Source organism: Chionomys nivalis, chromosome 22, assembly GCF_950005125.1.
Source record: "Chionomys nivalis chromosome 22, mChiNiv1.1, whole genome shotgun sequence".
In the NCBI taxonomy this organism is placed as follows: Eukaryota; Metazoa; Chordata; class Mammalia; order Rodentia; family Cricetidae; genus Chionomys; species Chionomys nivalis.
In genome coordinates this window covers 39,271,161-39,291,246 of record NC_080107.1, presented here as the reverse complement: position 1 = coordinate 39,291,246, position 20,086 = coordinate 39,271,161, and the positions used below count along the sequence as shown (strand labels likewise).

The 20,086-nt window shown below is 47.2% G+C and overlaps 1 protein-coding gene across 10 annotated transcripts in view; it reads left to right on the top strand.

The window, feature by feature from the left end:
- Cacna1b (calcium voltage-gated channel subunit alpha1 B) overlaps positions 1 to 20,086 on the top strand; it is a 166,727-nt gene that overhangs the window by 32,673 nt on the left and 113,968 nt on the right. For all 10 annotated transcript variants that reach the window (XM_057754975.1, XM_057754972.1, XM_057754967.1 and 7 more), the window contains exons 4-7: positions 5,113 to 5,204; positions 7,450 to 7,602; positions 9,027 to 9,217; positions 18,778 to 18,881. In XM_057754975.1, the coding sequence (XP_057610958.1) occupies positions 5,113 to 5,204; positions 7,450 to 7,602; positions 9,027 to 9,217; positions 18,778 to 18,881 (540 nt within the window). The remainder of the gene's footprint in view (positions 1 to 5,112; positions 5,205 to 7,449; positions 7,603 to 9,026; positions 9,218 to 18,777; positions 18,882 to 20,086) is intronic.

Below are 20,086 nucleotides of genomic sequence, written 5' to 3'. Positions count from 1 at the left end.
GGCTTAACATAGCCTGCTCAGCTTGGGGTGTGAATTTCCCTGGCTGCCAATGGCTCCGAATGGCTTTTTTTTTCCCTTTCCTTCTTGTGACATTTGATTTTTCTGATAAGCATTTTGCAATTTTCATGTGAATTTTTAGGAACTTACTTTTCCTGGATGCCAATTGTTTTCTGCTGCTATGTGCACTGGAAGTATTTTTCCCTTCCTTTCCTTTCTTCTTTCTTTCTTTCTTTCTTTCTTTCTTTCTTTCTTTCTTTCTTTCTTTCTTTCTTTCTTTCTTTCTTTTCTCTCTCTCTCTCTCTCTCTCTCTCTCTCTCTCTCTCTCTCTCTTTCTTTCTTTCTTTCTTTCTTTCTTTCTTTCTTTCTTTCTTTCTGGTGGTGTTGATGATTGAACCTAGGTCTTGCATAAGCTAGGCAACACCCTACCACAAAGCTACATTCCAGCCTTCATTTTACTTTTAATTTTGTGATGTCTCACTAAGTTATGCACGCTGGCTTTGAACTCACTCTGTAGCTAAGGATGGCCTAGACCATCTGGTTAGTTCCCCAAGTAGCTGAGGTGCTAGGCCTGTACCTTCAGGCCAAGCTAAAAATATCTTTTTTTGTTTTCTTGATAGTATTCTATGTGTGTTGACAAAATTTTCTGTGTCTTGACAGAATTTTCTGTCCCGCCTGGTTCCACAGCCATTCAGTCCCCCCCCCCCCCCAAAAAAAAACCACACACACAGAGGTCTACATTAATTATAAACTGGCTGGCCTAGTAGCTCAGGCTTCTTATTAACTTTTATATCTTACATTAACCCATAATTCTTGTCTGTGTCAGCCATGTGGCTTGGTACCTTTTATCAGCGAGGCATTCTCATCTTGCTTTCTCTGTGCCTGGGTGACGACTGCAGACTTCCCAGAATTCTCCTGTTCTCATTGTCCCACCTATACTTCCTGCCTGGCTACAGGTCAATCAACATTTTATTAAACTAATACAAGTGAGAAATCTTTACAGGGTATAAGACAATTGTCCCACATTATAAGTGGTATTGTGGTAAGACTTTTCAATTGCTACTTTGTAATTTGTTATTTTAGTGTTCTTTGACATCCTTCAGTGTTTTAATACCAGTATTTTAAAATTTTTATATATATGGATATTTTGCTTGCTTGTATGTCTGTGTACCAAATGTACATAGTGCCTATGGAGGCCAGAATATGGCATTAGATAGATCTCTTGGAACTACAGTTAGGGAGGGTAGTGTGGCGTGTGGGTGCTGGGAATCAAATCCAGACCCTCTGCAAGGGTAGCCAGTGCTCTCCAGCCCTTCATTCCTTTCTCTTTTGAAAAGATTTAATTATTTATTTATATGAGTGTTTTTTTTTCATGAGTATATGTATACCATGTGTAGCTTAGTTCCCAAAGAGGCCAGAAGAGAGTGCTGGATCCCCTCCAACTGGAGTTGCATACAATTGTGGGTTATTATATAGATGCTGGGAATCAAGCCTGGGTCTTTTATAAGAACAAGTGCTTTTAGCGACTGAGCTATCTCTCCATCCTCCCCCCCCCCCATGTTCTCAGGTGACTCCCAAGACCCTTTGTCATAGGCAGACTGGTCACCTGACTTGATGACAAGGGAAAAGGAGAACAGCAAGCAGCCTAAGGCATTAAAAACATTGTACCTTTGAGAACAGCTAGGAGATAACCCATTTCCACCAGAGGTTAGTGTTGCTCATCCCATGGTATAAAAAAATCCAGTTAAGGTGGGAATGAGAAGCTGGAAACTCATCTGTGGAGAGACCTCTGCCCAGAACGCTAAGGTGAAAGAAAACTCCAACTGTGGTAGTAGGCTCCCCAGGTCATTTCTGCTGGGTGTTAGCAGCATCCGATTTGATGACCTTACCTGTCTGCCACTTGCTACTTGTTTTACTAACTCTTGTTTGCTACATACTTAATACATCCATGCAAAATGGAATGTCTGGTTACTGTAGGACACTCTTTGGACCAACAGCTTGTCCTGCGCTAACTTCACTCCTAGGCCTACTTTTCTGTAGCCCGTAGACTTTGATGCGTTGTTTCTTTCTTTTCATTTGTGCTACAATACTTTGTTTTTCTCCGTAATTTCTTTATGATCCTTTAATTATTCAGGAGGCTGTTTAATTTCCATGTGTTTGTATGATTTCCATAATTGTTGATTCTAATTTTCCTCTACTGTGGTTGGAAAAGATACATGATATGATTTTGATGGCTTAAAGTATGGTTCTCCTAGAGGGTATTTATATAATGAGAGGAATGTGTATTCTGATGCTGTGGTAGGAAATGTTCTCATCATTTGGTCTAGACTTCATTTAATTGATGTTTCTTTGTTGATTTTCTACATAGGGGGTTTACCCATTGATAAAAGTTGGGTTTTTTCAGTTATTATTATGGTGGAACCTGTCTCTCTTGTAGATCTGATATTTGCTTCATGTGCTTGTTTGGCTCAGTGTTGGGTTCATATGTGCTCACAGTTGTTGTATTCTGTTGCTGATTTGTCCTTTAATCATTGTACAATTGCTGCCTTCTTTGTCTTTCTCCTCTTTGTGAAGTTACTTGAAGGTAGTGTGTCTTTTCTTATGAAGTGAGTTTTTTGTAGTGGGCATACAGTTGGGCCTTCTACTTAAATTAATTTAGCCAGTCTATTGAGGGATTTACTTAAAGATTATTATTCATAGGTAACAAGTGACTCCTGTCATATTAATTACACTTTGGCTGTTAATGTATATATTTTATTCTTCCTTTTTTTTCACGAATCCTTATAGTTTGGTGATTTCTATAGCAACAGGGCTTTCTTCCCTTTCTCTTTTGTATATCTTCTCTACCAGTAAGTTCTACAATTTTGTGTCTTTCATGATGGATATTTTCACTTCTAGATAAAGGATTTCATTAATCCTATTTCATAGGGCTGGTCTGGAGGTGATGAATTCCATCTGGGTTTGCTTATTTGAGACAGACCTTAGTTCTCCACTTCTGAGGGTAAACTTTTCCGGGCATGGTATTCGTGGCTCCCATTTCCCGTTCAGCACTCTGAATGTTATCTTGTTATCTCTCTGCCTGCAAGTTTGTCCTGAGAAATCTACTCTAATGGGAGTCCTTTATATGTGACTTTTCCCCTCTAATTTTAGAATTCTGTCTTGGCCTTTAACCTTTGACCTAATATTAAGTTCTAATGTGTCTTGGAGAGTCTTTTTGGATTGAGTCTCCTTAGGCCTATGGCTTCATGAATCCAGATGTCCATGTCTCTCCCAAGTTGGAAAAATTTTCAGGTATTATTTTGTTAAATGTGCTTTTTGTGCCATTCTCCACCTTACTCCCTGGAACTTTCATATGAAAGTTTTTGTTTATTTAATCATGTCCTGTAGGCCCCATAAGCTTGGTGACTTTTTTCATATGATTGAATTAGCTAAAAACGCCTGTCCTCAAGATAAGAAAATTCACCTTCTACTTAATCTAGCTTGTGTAGCCGTCATCAGCTGTGTATTCTTATTTCATTCATTAACTTTATCAGCACCAAGTATTCTGTTTGATTCCTGGTTGGCCATTGGACTGGACCTGGGTGCCTGAAAGTTCTGCCAGCCAGGGTCTCTGTGTTGGCTTATCGAGGACAGGACTGTTTTCTGACTGGTTGTTGAGTTAGGTTTGGGCACGTGTGATTGCTTCTGCTGGCTGCCTATAGCAGGTGAGTGTGGTAGGGTTGCCGTCTGTCTGGTTGTAGGTCTAGGCTTTGTGTGTGTGCGGTCACATAGCTGTGTGTTGCTCTCTTCAGAGGGAGAAACAAGGCTACTGCCTGACTGTTTATCAGGCCAGACACAATATATGTGGTATCCCGGGCTACTGACTGTGCATGCTTTCTTTCTGTGCACATTGACCCGTATCTGTGAGGTAGAGGCTACACAAGTGTAGATGCCGAGTCTTGGGCTTTTTTCTGAGTCAGTGCTCTGAGCAGCTTTTGGATCTTGATGTTGCAGCCATTTCTGTGTGGCATGAAGGTCACCATTGCAACCACCCCAGGGTCAGATGTACTCAAGTAGCGGGCCCAGTTTAGAGCTGACAGGAAGCTGTCTCAGCTTAGGTCCCTGGATGAGGTGGAATTTGAACAGGGTGGACTACTCCTATGGCAGTAATGTCACACGAACTCCGTGTTCAGGGTCTGTGAGGGCTGTGGGCGTCTTCTGCAGTCACCGGCCACAGCAGTGTTGAACAGCTGGTCTGGATGAGGTGAACAGTACAGGGCGCCTTACTTTCCTCTTGATGGTGTGTTATGGGTTTGTATGCTTAGTTAATTAAAAATATTTGTCTTCAAGGTCAGAAAATCTCTCAGTTCATGTCTTGTAACTCTAGTAAGAATGACAGCTTTCCCCAAAATTTCTGCTGTTGACCCATGGGAGCTGAGCAGCGGGAGGAAGAGACCAGACATGGGAGCTGCAGGAGGAAGGGACCTGACATGGGAGCCCAGCAGCAGGAGGAAGGGACCTGACGTGGGAGCCCAGCAGCAGGAGGAAGGGACCTGACATGTATTATTTACTACTTGTTGCTGTGATAAAATACCATGACAAAAGCAACTGATGGAAGGATTTATATGGCTCCTGGCCCCAGCCTTCTTGCCGACATCATTCCATAATGTTTCTCGAGTCCTGAATCTTCTGCTCTCTTCTCTAGGATAGTATGACGGAGGGTTATGGGAAGTGAGACTCGGCTGTCCTTCAGGATCCAGTCTACCTCTGCCACTACACTCTGTGCTCCTCTGTGAAGCAGCAGGAAGCACAGTTAGGGCTGATTTGGGAATGTGGTTTAGGCATGGACTCAATTGGAGTAAGATTCACCGCCAGGCCAGTGGTCGTGTGACCATGCAGATGAAGCCCTTGAACTAGAGAGACAGCAGGCAGATGAAGTCCTTGCCAGCGGTCCTCCAGGAGTCAGCTCTGTTCCCCCTTGCCTGGCCATGACCTGTCCTGGCTTGTGGTTGGATGGCAAGGCACACAGGAAAGAATGGTTGCTGCCCTTGGAGAAAGGGCACACAGTGGTAGCATGAGTGTTATTTCTTCACGGACTCATAAAACTCTTGTATCCCTTATCCTTGCTTTTGCCAGGATTCTTGCCACAGCTGGAACCGACTTTGACCTCCGGACCCTGAGGGCTGTGCGTGTGCTAAGACCTCTGAAGCTGGTGTCTGGAATTCCAAGTAAGTCTAGCTGAGACAGCCAGGCCCATACAGCTCTTCACCCTCATCAAAGCTGTGACTTCTAAGTATTGGGCCCTTTGAATACTTTTTCTGTGGGGGGAGGGTGTTGGGGATTGAACCCAGAGCCTTGTGCGTACCGGGCACGTACTCTACCTGCTACCGCTGCAGGTTTCTCCTATGACAGAGGAAAGAGGAGCAGACCTATATTGTCACCTTTTGCCGCTGTAAGTGAACATCAGAGCCAAAAACAACGCACAAAAGAGCTTGTTTTCATTTATGGTCCAGAGGGAGAGTCCTTCATGGTGAGGGAGGCATAGCAGCGGGTGGCAGGGCAGGAAGTCCAAAGAGCACATCTCAATGACGCATAGGCAGCAGACGGAGAAAACAGGAAATGAAGCCAGGCTGCCCACTCCTCCTCCTCAGTGACAGCATCCCTCCAGGAAAGCTTTAAATCCTAAAGTTCATAACCTTGGCAAGCAGGGCCACACACGGGGGACCGGTGTCTAAATACCTGAGATGGGGAATAGTTCTGACTCAAACCACTACAAAGCCCCTTTCAGTAAACTCTTTATGAAATCCCAGAGTGTGACTGTCTTGTTAGAGTTTCTATTGCTGTGAAGAGACATTACGACCACGGCAATCTTATAAAGGTAAACATTTAGTTGAGGTGGCTGCTTATAGTACAGAGATTCAGTCCATTATTGTCATGGGGAGGGGCATGGCAGACATGGTGCTGGCTACATCTTGATCAGAAGGCAACAGGAAGTGGACTGTGATCCTGGGTGGTATCTTGGGCATAGGATATCTCAAAGCCCTCCCCACAGGAACACACTTTCTCTAACAAGGCCACACCTATTCCAAAAAAGCCACACCTCCTAAAAGTGCCACTCCCTATGAGCTCATGGGGGCTAGTTACATTCAGACTATCATAGTGGCCCTGTTGTTTTTCCTGACTTGTGTTTCTGCCTCTTAGCTTCATTTTCTGGGATTGAAGAACAGATTAGAGACCAAGCAAGGTGGTAGAATAGAGAAATGTCTAAGACTGTGAAGGGCAACCTTGTCTGAACACCAGAGGGGCCTGGTACTGAGATGGCCAATAGGTATGCTTCTGGGTGGTGCCACTTAAGAAGGTAAATATGGGCACGAGGTTGGCATGGGACTGAGTAGGCTGTTCCTTGGTGTGGGACAATTCTGTATTCTGTCAATTACGTTTTAAATAAAAGCTAATTGGCCAGTAGCCAGGCAGGAAGTATAGGCGGGACAACCAGACAGGAAGCAGAGGCGGGTCAATGAGAACAGGAAAATTCTGGGAAGGAGGAAGCTTATTCCTCCTCAGTCCTGTCCAGACACCAAAGAAGAAAGATGTGACTTGCTCCCCCAAAAAAGGTACTGAGACATGTGGCTAACACAGATAAGAATAATGGGTTAATATAAGTTATAAAAGTTACTAAGAAGCCTGAGCTAATGGGCCAATCATTTTATAACTAATGCAAGCTCTCTGTGTGATTTCTTTGGGGCTAAATGGCTGTGGGACCTGGTGGGAGGACAGAAACCAGGCAGGACAGACAACCACAGTCAACAGTTCCTTGTGGCTGTTCCCTCAGGCTGCCAGAGATTTGGCTTTAGGGTTACTAAGGGCCTGGTTTCTCTACAAGAAAACCCTTGGTGGACTTCCTGTTCTGCTCAGAATAGACAAAGGTTTGGTTCCATATCTAAGAGCTGAGGCCAACAGGGAACGGTGAAGGATTAGGGTTATAATCTATCTTGGCAGTTTCTGCCCAGCTCACTTGTGCCCTGTGGCTAGTGACATAACACTTTCTGGTAATTTGGAGAATTACCTTCCCGAGGAGATGGATCTACTAGGCGTCTCTGTTTACTTTTCCAGGATCCCCTGCTCCTTATTCCCAAGATCCCTCATTCCTCTTAGGATGCTTCTTTTTCTTCTATGTATTTCATTCTCTCTCCGCCCCCTCCCCCCGCCCTTAGTGTTTTCTGCTCTTTTCAAACTCTGAATTCTTCTTTATCTTTCTCCCTTGTGCCTGTTCCCTATCCCGTGTGCATGCTCTGAGAATCCCTTGTCTGTCTTCTTCCTTCACTTTCAGACACGTTCATCCTGCTTTTCCTGAGGACCTTGTGCTTTGCCAGGAGGGCTCCTGCCACATGAGCTCTCACTGTTCTGTCCTTCCCCTGCTGTCACTCTGCCTCTTCTGCCGCTGACCTTCCCTCTGCTGTCCTCTGGTTCCAGGCTTGCAGGTGGTGCTCAAGTCCATCATGAAGGCCATGGTTCCGCTGCTGCAAATCGGGCTGCTGCTTTTCTTTGCCATCCTCATGTTTGCCATCATTGGTCTTGAGTTCTATATGGGCAAATTCCATAAAGCCTGCTTCCCCAACAGCACAGGTGAGTTTAACAGTGCCCCGTGGGCTCAAAAGAGGACCCCAGATGTATTTACCCACAAAACAGGTCCCTGGTCCAGTGCCAGAGGGACTTTTGAGCTTCTAGACCAGTAAGGTAGAACTTATGTTATGATAAATAGTAATAAATAAGTAGACACATGAATAAAATGACACTGTGAAAATATCTATGAAGGAAACAAAATATATAGATATAGAATAGATATAGATGGCTTGAGGCCTGTTTGCATAAGGTCCCAAGGGGCGGCCTTCCTGGTAAAGCCGATGATGAACGGATATCTGAGCAGGGCAAGGATAGCTGTTTGGCCACCCAGCCAGAGTGGTCCAGTTACAGGGACAGTAAGTGCCAAAGTACAAAGTGGAAGGACACTGAGATAAGGAAATCACGTGGCTTCGGGGCTGTGGCCAAGATCCTGAGCCTTCTACAAGAAACAGGAAGACTGGAGGGCTTTGAACAAGGTGTGGTGTCTTCTGGTCCCAGTGCCGCAGTGGGGAGGCAAAAATAGAAGCGAGTTGAGTAGGGAAACCTTAGTCCAGGAGCGAGGATGGCAGCCCTCGGCTGGCTGGACAGTGGCTGGAGCGGGTGGCATCCACGATCTGGGGATATGCTGTAGGTGAAGCCAGAGGCTGTTCTGAGGGTTGAGGCATAATTGGATAAAAAGGAGAGAGCTACATAATTATCTTTTAGATGCAGAAAAAGCTCCGGCTAGAAATTAAGTTATTCATTGTTAGAAAAAAATATTTTATTAAACTTGAAATAAGTCATTTTGTTAGATTCTCCAAAATCGCTACAAATATTAAACCCTATTGTTTAAGTTCAGAACTCTTTCTTTAACGTGGGACACCAAACAAGTTGTGGCAGTCCCTGCTGGTCCCTGTGGCATCGGTAGTTACAGCGGTGCATGAGACAAGGAAACGAGGGAAATTGTGTCAGGAAATGAAAAGGGGGAAGCAGAACTGTCTCTCACAGCGAAGACAACTGGCCACAAATGCTCAAGTGATGGTATTTTTGAAGCCTTAGTCAAGCAGTTTGGAGAAGGAGAAGTAAGTGTAGTAATCATTTGTGAAGCTTATCGTTTATCCATCATTTGTGAAGCTTATCATTTATCCGTCCCCCCACCCCCCAGGCTGGAGCAGGAACGGTCAGGTTGCACTTAGAACAGGCAAATAGGTGTCTGCTCGTGTTGATTTTAGGATGAAGGGATCTTGAGACTATCTGAATGGTGACAATGGGGAGATTTCAGGAGAGCGAGGAAGAGGGAGGGGTGAGCACGTTCCTTGGGGTGGGGGCAGATGTTAGGTTAGTGAGAAGACCAGTCAGGTGATCAGGCACAGGTGTGATAAAGGATGGGGCAGTGGTGGCGCCTTAGGGAGCATAGATCTCAGCTTTGCTTTACTCCCTCCTCACAGACGCAGACCCTGTGGGTGACTTTCCCTGTGGCAAAGAGGCCCCTGCTCGGCTGTGTGAGGGTGACACTGAGTGCCGGGAGTACTGGCCAGGACCCAACTTTGGCATCACCAACTTTGACAACATCCTGTTTGCCATCTTGACAGTGTTCCAGTGTATCACCATGGAGGGCTGGACTGACATCCTCTACAATGTGAGTTCTGTCTTGGCCCTAGCCCTGGCGATGGGGGCTGGAGGTCTCAGGATGGTGCTCTGGGGAATGGGGGTGTAGGGACTTGGGGTCTCTCTTAGGGACACTTCTTTCCCTGCCCTTAGCCCATTCTCCTGCTCTAGGGTGTAGTATAGGTCCCTGTATCAAGATCCTGTGGTCCATGTCAGCTCATACTCTGGACCCAGGTCCTCCTGCAGTCTTCTTTTATGATGCTGAGACTGGGGGCTGCTAGATCAGAGAGTTAGCGTAGAGAAGGTGCTGCTGTTGCTCTTGGTGATGACGGCAGCTGATGCTGTGAGCCTGCCCATAGGAAGCCTGTTGAGAGTCTCAGGCCACACCCCTGTTGACTTGTTGAACAAATGATTAAGAACAGGTTATAGAGAGTTGATTAATTTGTAGCCTACTGTTGACCACTAGCATATTCCTATTGGAATTTTCTAGACTGAGTCAAGGGACAGTGACGTCCGAGGGCTAGGTAAAGGTGGCGTGGAGTAGGATGAGGAAGTGCAGACACCTCCTCACCCATATCATGCTGGAATTCCTCCAGAGCTCGTGTTTTGTGTGTTTGTTTTCTGTATACTTTGTCCATTGTCCTGGTTGGTCTGTCAGCTTGATACAAACTCGAATTACCTGAGAAGATGGACCCACTTTTATATATATATTTTAAAAAATGCTGCAAGATCCCCGGCGGCAGTAGGCAGCAGAAATGCTGTAGGTCCCAAATGGTGGTAGCGGGCCCTGCGAACAGCTAGTCCCAGGCAGAGACGGCTGCCAGTCCCCGAGCAGTGGCTGGTCCCAGGCAGGGAGACACATGGCGGGCGGGCAGAAAACAGACATGGATAGACATGACTTGCAGAGTGAGGTTGAATATTTATTCAGGGGGTTATGAACATCAGCCTGCCTTAGCAGATGGGGGAGAGAGTGGGCATGACTTGTCTCTTAAAGAGACAGAAAACCATAACACCCACGATTGAAAAAAAATGTCTCCATAAGATTGGCCTGTAGGCAAGCCCGTGGGACTTTTCATAATCAGTGATTGATTTGGGGAGGGCCTACCTCTTGTGGTTCATGCCACCGCTGGGGCAGGCGGTGTTGGTTGTATAAGCCAGCAGACTGAGCGTTGCTCCAGGGCTTCTGCTTCAGTTCCTGCTTCTAGGCTCCTCCCTTGGGTTCTCTCCCTGACTTCTTTTGATGATAATGGTGTGGGATTATAAAGCAATAAACTTTCATCCCCCCCCGCCCCCCCCCCCCCCGCATTCTCTTTAGGATTCTAGCCTGCCTCAGCAATTCGAGGTAGTCTGGGTTTGGTGGCTGTCTTAGTCAGTGTTCTATTGCTGTGAAGGGGCACCATGATCAAGACAACTATTATGAGGAAAAGCATTAACTCTAGGGGCTTACTTACAGTTTCAGTGGTCTGGTCTGTTATCAGCATGTGCTGGAGCAGTAGTGAAGAGCTCCTGCCTGATCTATAGGCAGAGAGACAGACTCTGGGCTTGGCAGGGACTTTTGAACATTGAAAGCCCACCCCTGTGACCCACTTCCTCCAACAAGGCCATACCTCTTAATCTTTTCAAATAGTGCCACTCCTAGATGACCAAATCTATAAAGCTATAGGGTCCATTCCCATTCAAACCACCACAGGGGCCATGATGGATGTCCAATATAAGGTCTCTGGGGTGCCGGTGACCCACTTAATTTCACTTATACCCGAGGTTCTTCTCGATGATTCTTCAGCCAACTCTAAGAAATCTCCATCTTTTTGTAGGAAGATGGCCCTGTTACCTCCCTCACCCTGTCCCAGAGTCTTGTAAACCATCTACTAGGGAACAAAGACAAGGAAGAGCCCTCATGAGCTGTGGGATTTAGACAATGGGAATGGAAAGGCACTGGAGAAGGTGGGACCAGTGGACCCTTGGTTTTGGATCAGTAGAGGCATTTGGTTTGGGCTACAGTGGGGATCTGGAGAGTAGGGCATGAGTGGCTGTCATTTACACTTGAGGGTGAGGCATCACATGGCCCTGGAGCCCCGTTTCTCCTTCCATGGACTCTAGCAGCTGTATCTGAGCCTCCCCCATGGTTTCATGGGGACCCCGGTGATCTTAGCACTAAGAATTCAGTAGGTGGCTAGCAGATGCTTGTTGGTCAGCTCTGTCAAGCTTGAGCAGGAAAGTGAAGAGTTAAAAGAGAAGCTGGCTGAGGGTCCTCTGAAGAGGACGGTTTCTTAGTGAGATGGTGTCGTGTGGTAGGGATGGGGAGCATGAATGCAGCCTCAAAGGCAGGGACGGGGACTTGGGTCTTCTTTTTTGCCAAGCATAGAGAAATTTCCACAAGGACAGACCCTAAAATCAGCTCCATACTGGCCACATTCTTGCTGTTTGGCCAGGTTTCTATAGCCCTCAGAGCCCATGGGAGCTTTGTTGAATGGGCATAATGACAGGTTCCCTGTCTGTGTTTATATCCAGGAAGGATTGGCACAGAGAGGCCAGAGTGGTTTCATCCCATATATATTTCAGCTGGACTCACTGGCAGGGGGCACTTTTATGGGGGAGTCAGGCCTGAGGACCAGGTGATGCAAAAGGTTGAGGAACACGGAGTGCCTATTTTGAGGGTGCTCGAACCTTTAGAGTCCAGAGGCCAAACACACATGCTGAGGTACGAGGATGTGGGTGGCATGCAATCCAGAGCAGGAAGCCGTGCACCAAGGCGATTTATTTCCCTCCTCGCATCACTCCTTGGAGACTGGCTGTTGGCGGTTGGATAAGATTTTTCAGGGGACTCTGGAGGGAACCTGCCCTTCACCTCCTGACAATCCTGGACGTTGAGGCAAATGCCCCTTTGAGTGGGGAGACTGGGTTTTGTGTGGGCAGAAGCCTCTGACCTGCTGTAGGAGTTGAGGGAGCCAGATGGAGAGGTCACTTGGTGTGGGAGCAGGGCAAGCCATATCTCCTTGACCAGCGCAGTTAGGACAACTGCAGCCGGAAAGCAGCATGTCCTTAACAGGGAGCAGATTCCTGTATGGCTGGTGATCACAGCTGGGGAGGGGACTGTGGGGAAATTACCTGCCTTTGCTTTGGCAAGTGTGTGGACTCCAATGGAGCTCCAGGAGAGATAGCACAAGTGACTTATGAGGTTTTGTCATCGGTACCTTCCTGCCAGGCCAGAGAGAGGGATTGTCTCAGGGAAGCACCGTTAGGACAATCCCCTCCGCTCTCCCTTCCCCTGCCTTAACAGCTTTGGGTGAACATCTCCACAGGCAGCTGAGGAAGGGGAACAACGAGGGGCCCTGTCTGCCTCGCCCATTGAACGTGCCAGCTGTGGCGAGCAGCTCAGGAGAGCAGCAATTGGCAAGAAATTTATTAGGCAGTTTGCTAGCAGTTGGGACTGGTCACATCTGATTACCAAATCCAAACTTTTTTTTTAATGTGAAGTGGTAATATTGCCATGACAAACACCATGACCGAGGCCCCTGAGGAAGCAGCTAGAGTCTATGTCTGGTCCACAAGCGCAAGTGGGGAGGGCAGGGGAAAGCATGCTACCTGGGAACGCTGTGGGCCTTTGAAACGCCAGAGTCTACTCCCAGGATGCACCTCCTCCAACAAGGTCACACATGTTAATCTTCCCATCCACGAGCTGGGACCAAGCATTCAAATAGACGAACATTCTCATTCCCTTCCCGGCCTCCATAGGCTTGTGGCCATACCGTAATGCAAAAAACAAACTTGGTCCCCATAGTCTTTCACAGTCTCAACACAGTTTAAAATTTCTAAGTCTCCTCTGAGACTCAACACAGCCTCTTAATTGTGACCCCCTGTAAAATCAAAAAGCAAATTATATACTTCCAATATACAGTGGCAAAGAGTATGGGTTATCATTCCAGAAGAGAGGAAAGGGGCATAGTGAGGAAATACTGACCAAAGCAAGACTCAAAACCAGCAGGGCAGATTCCAGACCTATAGGGATAGATCCAAGTTTGTTGTCAGAGTCTTAATGGCTCCTCCCTTCCAGCTTTGCTGACTGCAGCACACTTCTCTGTTAGGCTGGGTCCACTCCCTGTATGTCGCTCATCCCGGCAGACATTCCATGGCTCTGGCACCTCCAATGTCTTGGAGTCCTCCAGCACAATCCAGGCCTTGCTTTCATAACTTTACTCAATGGCCTCTCTGGGCCTTCATGCAGAGATTCCCCTGCCATAATCTGGTCTCACCAGCTCTCCTTAGCTGCAGAGGAAGCGTCCACAATCCCTTTATGCCTGTATCCAGTCACGGCTTTAAAGCCAGAACCACACGACCAATGCTACCAACTTCTACTGCCTGCTTGGACTGGAACCTGGCTCCCTTACTGAATTACATTTGTGCAAGCTTTGACTTTAGGAACAGATAGTTCCTTAGGCCTTTTCTGTTCACAAGTGGCAGGCTGGGTGGAATCTGGCCTTGAGGGCACCACTTCCTTTATTCCCTTCTCGCCTCTCTTACCTCTTTCAGCACAAAGCTTGGTACTCTTTTCCTCCCACACCGTACAGTTGTATTTCTTTTTGCCCCAGTTGCCCTTTTTCATTGTAGACCTGTGTAAGAGTCATCACTAATAACCATATGACAATCAATATTAGGCTGTTTTGAAATTATCTCTGCCAAGGAAACTCATCCAGAACTCTTCACTGTGGCCTTGGGCAGATTCTCAGGACAGGAGCAGTAAACAACCACATTCTTTGCCAAAATAACATAAGAATGCTCTCTATCCTAATTGCTAACATTGCTCACCTCTGAAATCACAGTCAACGTAGCTATCAGCACTGTTGACTTCTAAGATCCTTGTAGGATGGCTCACTAATCCCCTATTACGTCCCACAGCCACCTTCCTGGAACAAGGTCCCAAAGTTGTAGCCAATTTTCCAATAAACAGTGTGGTCATGCCTGTCACAGTAATAATCCCTGTCCCCAGTGCCAACTTCTGTCTTAAGCTACTTTTTACTGCTGTGACACAACACCATATCCAGGGCAGCTTATAGATGGAAGCATTTTAACTGGGACTTGCTTATGGTGCCAGAGGGTGCGACCATGACCATCCAGGTGGCGAGCGTGGTAGCAGGCAGGCTGGCATTGAGCTGGAGAAGTAGCTGAGAGCTCACATCTGATCCGTAAGCACGAAGCAGAGAGAGCTAACTGGGAATGACATGGGATTTTGGAAACCTCAGCACCCAGAATTCAAATATATGAGCCTATGGGAGCTGTTCTCGTTCAGATTGCCAGAGGTATTATTGGAGAAGTCATGGGACTTGTCTAAATTTTTTTATCCAGGCAGGCACATGGGAAAAGCTCAGAGGAACAATGGGATAATACCTCACTTTGTTGCCTGCAATTTACACATACCTCAGGAAAGAAGTATTCTGAGGAGTGGGTATAAGGCTTTATTTGATGTTCACAGAAGCAGGACTTGATTCTTGATGGACATGGGATGAGGGGAAAGCAGCTGCCGTTGGCTGAGAAGAGCTGGGGGGCAGGTGCTTTTCTAGCTTTGCTTTAGTGCAGAATGATAGGCAGCTCATGGCTGTTTTGGCTCTGTAAGGCTGTCAATAACTATTTTCACCCTAGAAGAGAGCTCAGAAGGAACAGAGAGATGGGATGTACATCGAATTACTAACTCGAGGACAGTGTTGAGAAATAGAGAATTATCGGCGAGGATGAGAGTACCTGGATAGTGAGGGCGGGTGACAGAAAGATGTCTACCGTTTCTCCCTAGTAGGAGTCTCCTTTTGGAGGCCAGGGAGATAGGGACCATCAAAGAGTGGTGGTGGAGCTTGTGGAGGGCAGGAGGAATGCCAGGAGCTGGTCCTGGAAACAGAGCAGAACATTTGAAGAAGAGGAGCCAGATGTTGCTGGGACCAAGAACCAGGGAAGAGAAATCTGACCGTTAGTATACAGGAAGATGAAGGCTTCCTCGGGAAGAGCCTTGGCCAGAGCACTCTTGGTGCTGTGGGTGAAATCCTGGATGCATGGGCTGAAGGGGAAGGGCAAAGAAGTGAGGCTTCCAGTACAGACTGCCATGTCTAGGGAGAAGAACAGTGGGAGTGGGCACAGAAGATGCGCAGTTACACAGATGGGATTTTGGTGTGGAAAAGTGAAGTCCATTGGAGAGTGCTGTGACTTTACCAGCTGCTGTACAGAAAGGCCATGCGTATCTCTGCCCTTTCTCCTCTTCTCAGTACTAATAACTTGAAAGACTGTGTTAGACAGGGCTCTCAACCTTCCTAAAGCTGTGACCCTTTAATACAGTTTCTTATGTTGTAGCGACCAGAAAATTATTTTCCTTACTATTTCATAACATAATTTTACTACTGTTATGAATCTTAATGTAAATATATGATATGCATAATAATATCTATATGTGACCCTGTGAAAGGGTCATTCGACCCCAAAGGGGTCGCAGCCTGCAGGTTGAGAACCACCACTCTAGGAGAATGTGGAGTGAATATGTGGTGAGAGATAACATATGGATTGGCTCGCTCGCTTGATTTGTTCTGAGTTGTCCCAGCAACCACTGTGCCACACCAGAGAGGCCAAGAATTTGTTTGCTCAGTCCAACACAGTAAGATATCTCAACAGTCCTAACCTGGTGCTCAAGGCCTGGAAGGTTCTGGAGAGCTGCTGGTCTTCGCTCTATCTAGAAGCTTGGAGAATTTGGTTCTAATATCAGCGGAGACACATAGCAGTGACGACTGCAGGACAGGTGAACTTGCCAGCAGAGTGAAGGTCTGCCGTCCCCTTTTATCTGGGAACCCCCAGAAGGTGCCACCCACATTTAGGGAGGTTCCTCCCACTTCAGATAATCTGGCCAAGAAAATTCCTCATCAGAGTGCCCAGCAGCTTGCCTATTAGTTGATTTTAGATCCGGTCAGATCGACAGCTGATATCAATCATCACAAAGACCATAGTCAATATCACAGCTGGGGCTTTGCTCCTAACACAGATGTGACACAGAATATTCCAACCCTGGATGATTGCCTGCCCTCCATAGTCAGACTTCCTTGTCTGTTGTCCTCACCCCCTTCTTGAGCTCTGTCATCAGGAGCTTGCTTACTACTTGTGTTATTTCTGATTTTAGTAATAGTATATGTAGGGAGCAGTACCACATATATCTTTTTTGGTGTTAGCATTTCACTCAAGCTTGATTCTCTGGGTTTCTTTAGTGATTCTATTTTTTTGTTAATTTATATTCTTATGTCTTGAATTGTCTTCATTATTTTCTTCAGCTATTCATCTTTTTCATGGTCTTTGTTATTATGCATGTCCTCTTTGAAGTCTTTGGATATAGTCACACTTGCTATTTTGAAGTCCTTGTCTTGTGCTTCAGCTAAATTGCTTTTCTCGGGGCCTAAGATTAGGGTTGCTGGCTTCTGGAGGAGACATGTTGTCTTGGTTGTTCATGTTTGTGTTTTTGTGCTTGGATGTATGCTTTTGATGTTCCTAGGAGACAGTCTCCAGAAAACTCCCTGAACCTCTCTGTCTCTTTACAGTCTTTCTGCCTCCTCTCTGCCATGTTCTTAGGTACGGCGCGGTATAGATGTATGAGCTCCACATCTCTTCATTTTAATTGGTTATGTTTTACTGTAGTGGTATCCATTTGTTGCAAGAGAAGTTTTCTTGGTGAAAGTTGATGACTACTCTTATCTGTGGGTATAAGGACAGATGTTTATAGCATTTTGTTAGGCATTATGCTGGTTTAGTAAATTAGTGGAGTGGCTGTTAGATTCTCCTCCAATAACCATGACTTCACTGAGTAGTTAACTAGGTCTCCAGTACCAGGCATGGCATCTGCCTTATTGGTCTTAAGTCCAATCAGAGAGCTACTGGTTACTCCCAGGCATGTGTGCCACTACTGCGCCCTTAGGGTTGTCATGCCATGGCCGTTAATGTGGTCATAGGCATCATAGCTGGGTAGGACTGTTGGTTGCCTACCTCCTTTGGAAACATGCATGGCACCTTCTGGTACCATAAGAGCTGGTTCTCAGGGAGGGGGGATTGAAGTCAGTTCTAGCTCAGGGGTCTCTGGGCCCTGTTTCTGAAGTACATGGTTTCTTTAGCAATAGGGACTTACCTTGTCTAGGGGCTAGCCATGGGCAACAACAATTAGGCTGTGTACTTTGGAGGTCTCTTAGCTCTGGCCAACAATTCATAAAAAGAATGGAGGTTCAGACTTCTTTGGCTTGAAGTCTGGGGTATATGAGGTAAAAACAAAACCCAGGGAGCTCCCCTTAGGTCTTGAGGTCAGAGCTGGTCTACCTTTTCTAGGAACTTTCCTGTGCTTCCTTCTATATAATGTTCAAAAGAATTGATCCTGTTTAGTAGAAGCAAGGAGGAGAATGTGACTACTTAGCTTCCCAGAAGTGGAAGTTCTGGTTTGTGTTGCTTTGGAGAAGGGAGAAAGTGCAGTGGCTTGGCTCGTGGAGAGGACGATCTACGAGGAGAAATATGGGTGCTCTGTGGGGGAGGGGCGGGTGGGGTTGCAGCAGTGCTGTCTCCTCTTTGAAGGAGGATTATTCTGAGGGTGGACTTGCAGGGAGGTTGCTGCTCTCGGTGGCTGTTTCGCCCATGGGTCAGAGGCACTGTATGTTTGTGCAGGGTGTGGGATATGGGAATATGAACTACAGTTTAGAGCTGGGATTCTGAGTGTCAGTTCTGAGTTGGAGACAGGTATTTTGGTGACAGCCTGCAGTCAGTGTTCAGAGCTCAGAAGTTTTAAGCTGCTAGGTGTCTAGGGCTGTTTAAGAACAGAGCCTGCACAAGTGCCTTGGTGCCTAGCTTTGGAGCAGGGCTCAGCATCCACCCCACGCCGTAGATGCACATGGAGAAAGAGAGTCACTGCTCCCTTCAGCCAGGTCCACTGGAGTCCATACAGTAAAACAGCTGTGGAGTTGAGCTGGGTTCCGGGGAGCTTTCTCTTCAGTGGGCTTGGTTATAATAAGCAAAGGGGAGCTGTGGAGTTGAGCTGGGTTCCGGGGAGCTTTCTCTTCAGTGGGCTTGGTTATAATAAGCAAAGGGGAGGCCTTCACATTTTCAGCTGTTCAGATCATGCCTGGGTGCCAAGCCATCGGGAGCAGTCATGGGATGAGATATACGTTCTACAGGCTAGTGGAGAATGCAGTGTGGAGGCCCGTGTGGCCTGAATTGGGAACCTACTGAAGATATGCTCAGACAGGACTAACCCTAACCATGGAGCCTATGAGGCTCCATTTACGAGGAAGTACCTTTGGAGCTGCTCAAGGAGGCCATGAGTATCCAGTCCTATCAAAGAACTGTCCTACCAGACAGAGGCCAGACAAGTAGTCCTCAGTGTATCGTGGGCAGCCTCTGGCTCTCTGGACTTGCTCCTGGCTGGAGATGTGTGGTTTTCCTGGTCCTCTGGAAGCCTCTGCCCAGGGAAGGTGTTGTGGGGCAGGAACAGGTCTGCCCAAGCCCGGACTCCTTGCCTGGACCTTCCTGAGGAGGTCTAGAGGCCAAGCACCCAGATGTGGTTTGCCGACTTTCTCATCTCCTCTTTTTTTCCAGACGAATGACGCAGCGGGCAACACCTGGAACTGGCTGTACTTCATTCCTCTCATCATCATTGGCTCCTTCTTTATGCTCAACCTAGTGCTGGGTGTGCTCTCGGGGTAAGAACCATGGGCTGTGGAGCGGGCCCATGGGCACATAGCACCCTTCCTTTCTGCGCCTGGGCTCCTACCTTATATTAGCCAAGGAAGTTATGTCACAAAGATGGTAAGGGGTCAGGCCTGACCTGACTCTGCTCCTACCTGAGCGGCAGATTCCCTGGATGGCTCCATTTGTCTCGACCGGGCCTTTGGCTTCCAGGGTGGATGGCAATAGAGCCTGGTGGCCCCAAAGCAGCTGCCAGGATAAAGAGTAGAAGTAGAGGACAACATGCTCCAGCGCTAGCGTGGTCCTGGTCTCTACGTGTCCTACGATAGCTGCAGCCATCACTAGCATAACTTTCCAGGTACCTTTGCAGGGGCTGCCTGGACCTCCAGTGTAGGTGACTGTCTTAGCCACTGTTCTGCTGGCATAAAGGAGCTCCATGACCGAGATTGTTAGAAGAGAAGACATTTAATTAGGGCTGGCTTACAGTTTCAGAGTTTTAGTCCCTTGTCATCATGGCAGGGAAGCATGACGACATGCAGGCAGGAGCTGGGAGTTCTATATCCTGACAGAGAGAGAGAGGGAGGGAGGGAGGGAGGTGTGAAGAGATAGATTGGTTAACTAAGAGTGACTCTGTTTGGGCATGACAGGGGCTTTTGAAACCTCAAAGCCCACCCACTGACACCCTTCCTTTAACAAAACCGTACCTCCTAAACTCTCTCAGTGCCACTCCCTAATAACTGAGCATTCATATATATGAGCCTCTGGGACCATTCTTACTCAGATCACCACAGATATGAGCCCATGGGGGCCATTCTTACTCATATTACACAGTGACAGTAGAATTAGTCTGATGAGGAGATTTAAGGCTGAGAAGGAACCCGAGGATGGGGCATCTCTACCGAGATTCAAAGAGAGGGTTAGGAATGAGCCAGGTAGAGGATGGATGAGAGCCGGCTCAGCAGAGCACAGGAGGCTGGCGGAGCACAGGAGGCTGGCATCTCAGTAGAGCACAGGAGAGTGGCGGAGCACAGGAGGCTGGCATCTCAGCAGAGCACAGGAGGCTGGAGGCGCAGCAGTAGGGAGGAGTATGACACAGGACTAGGGATTCCCAGGACTGGAGCCAGAGCATGCGGTGGGTGAGGTGAGGTGAGGACGTGGGCGCTGGCAGGAGCCTGCCTCCAGTCATGAAGCTTCCAGAAGCAACACTGTCCTGCACACC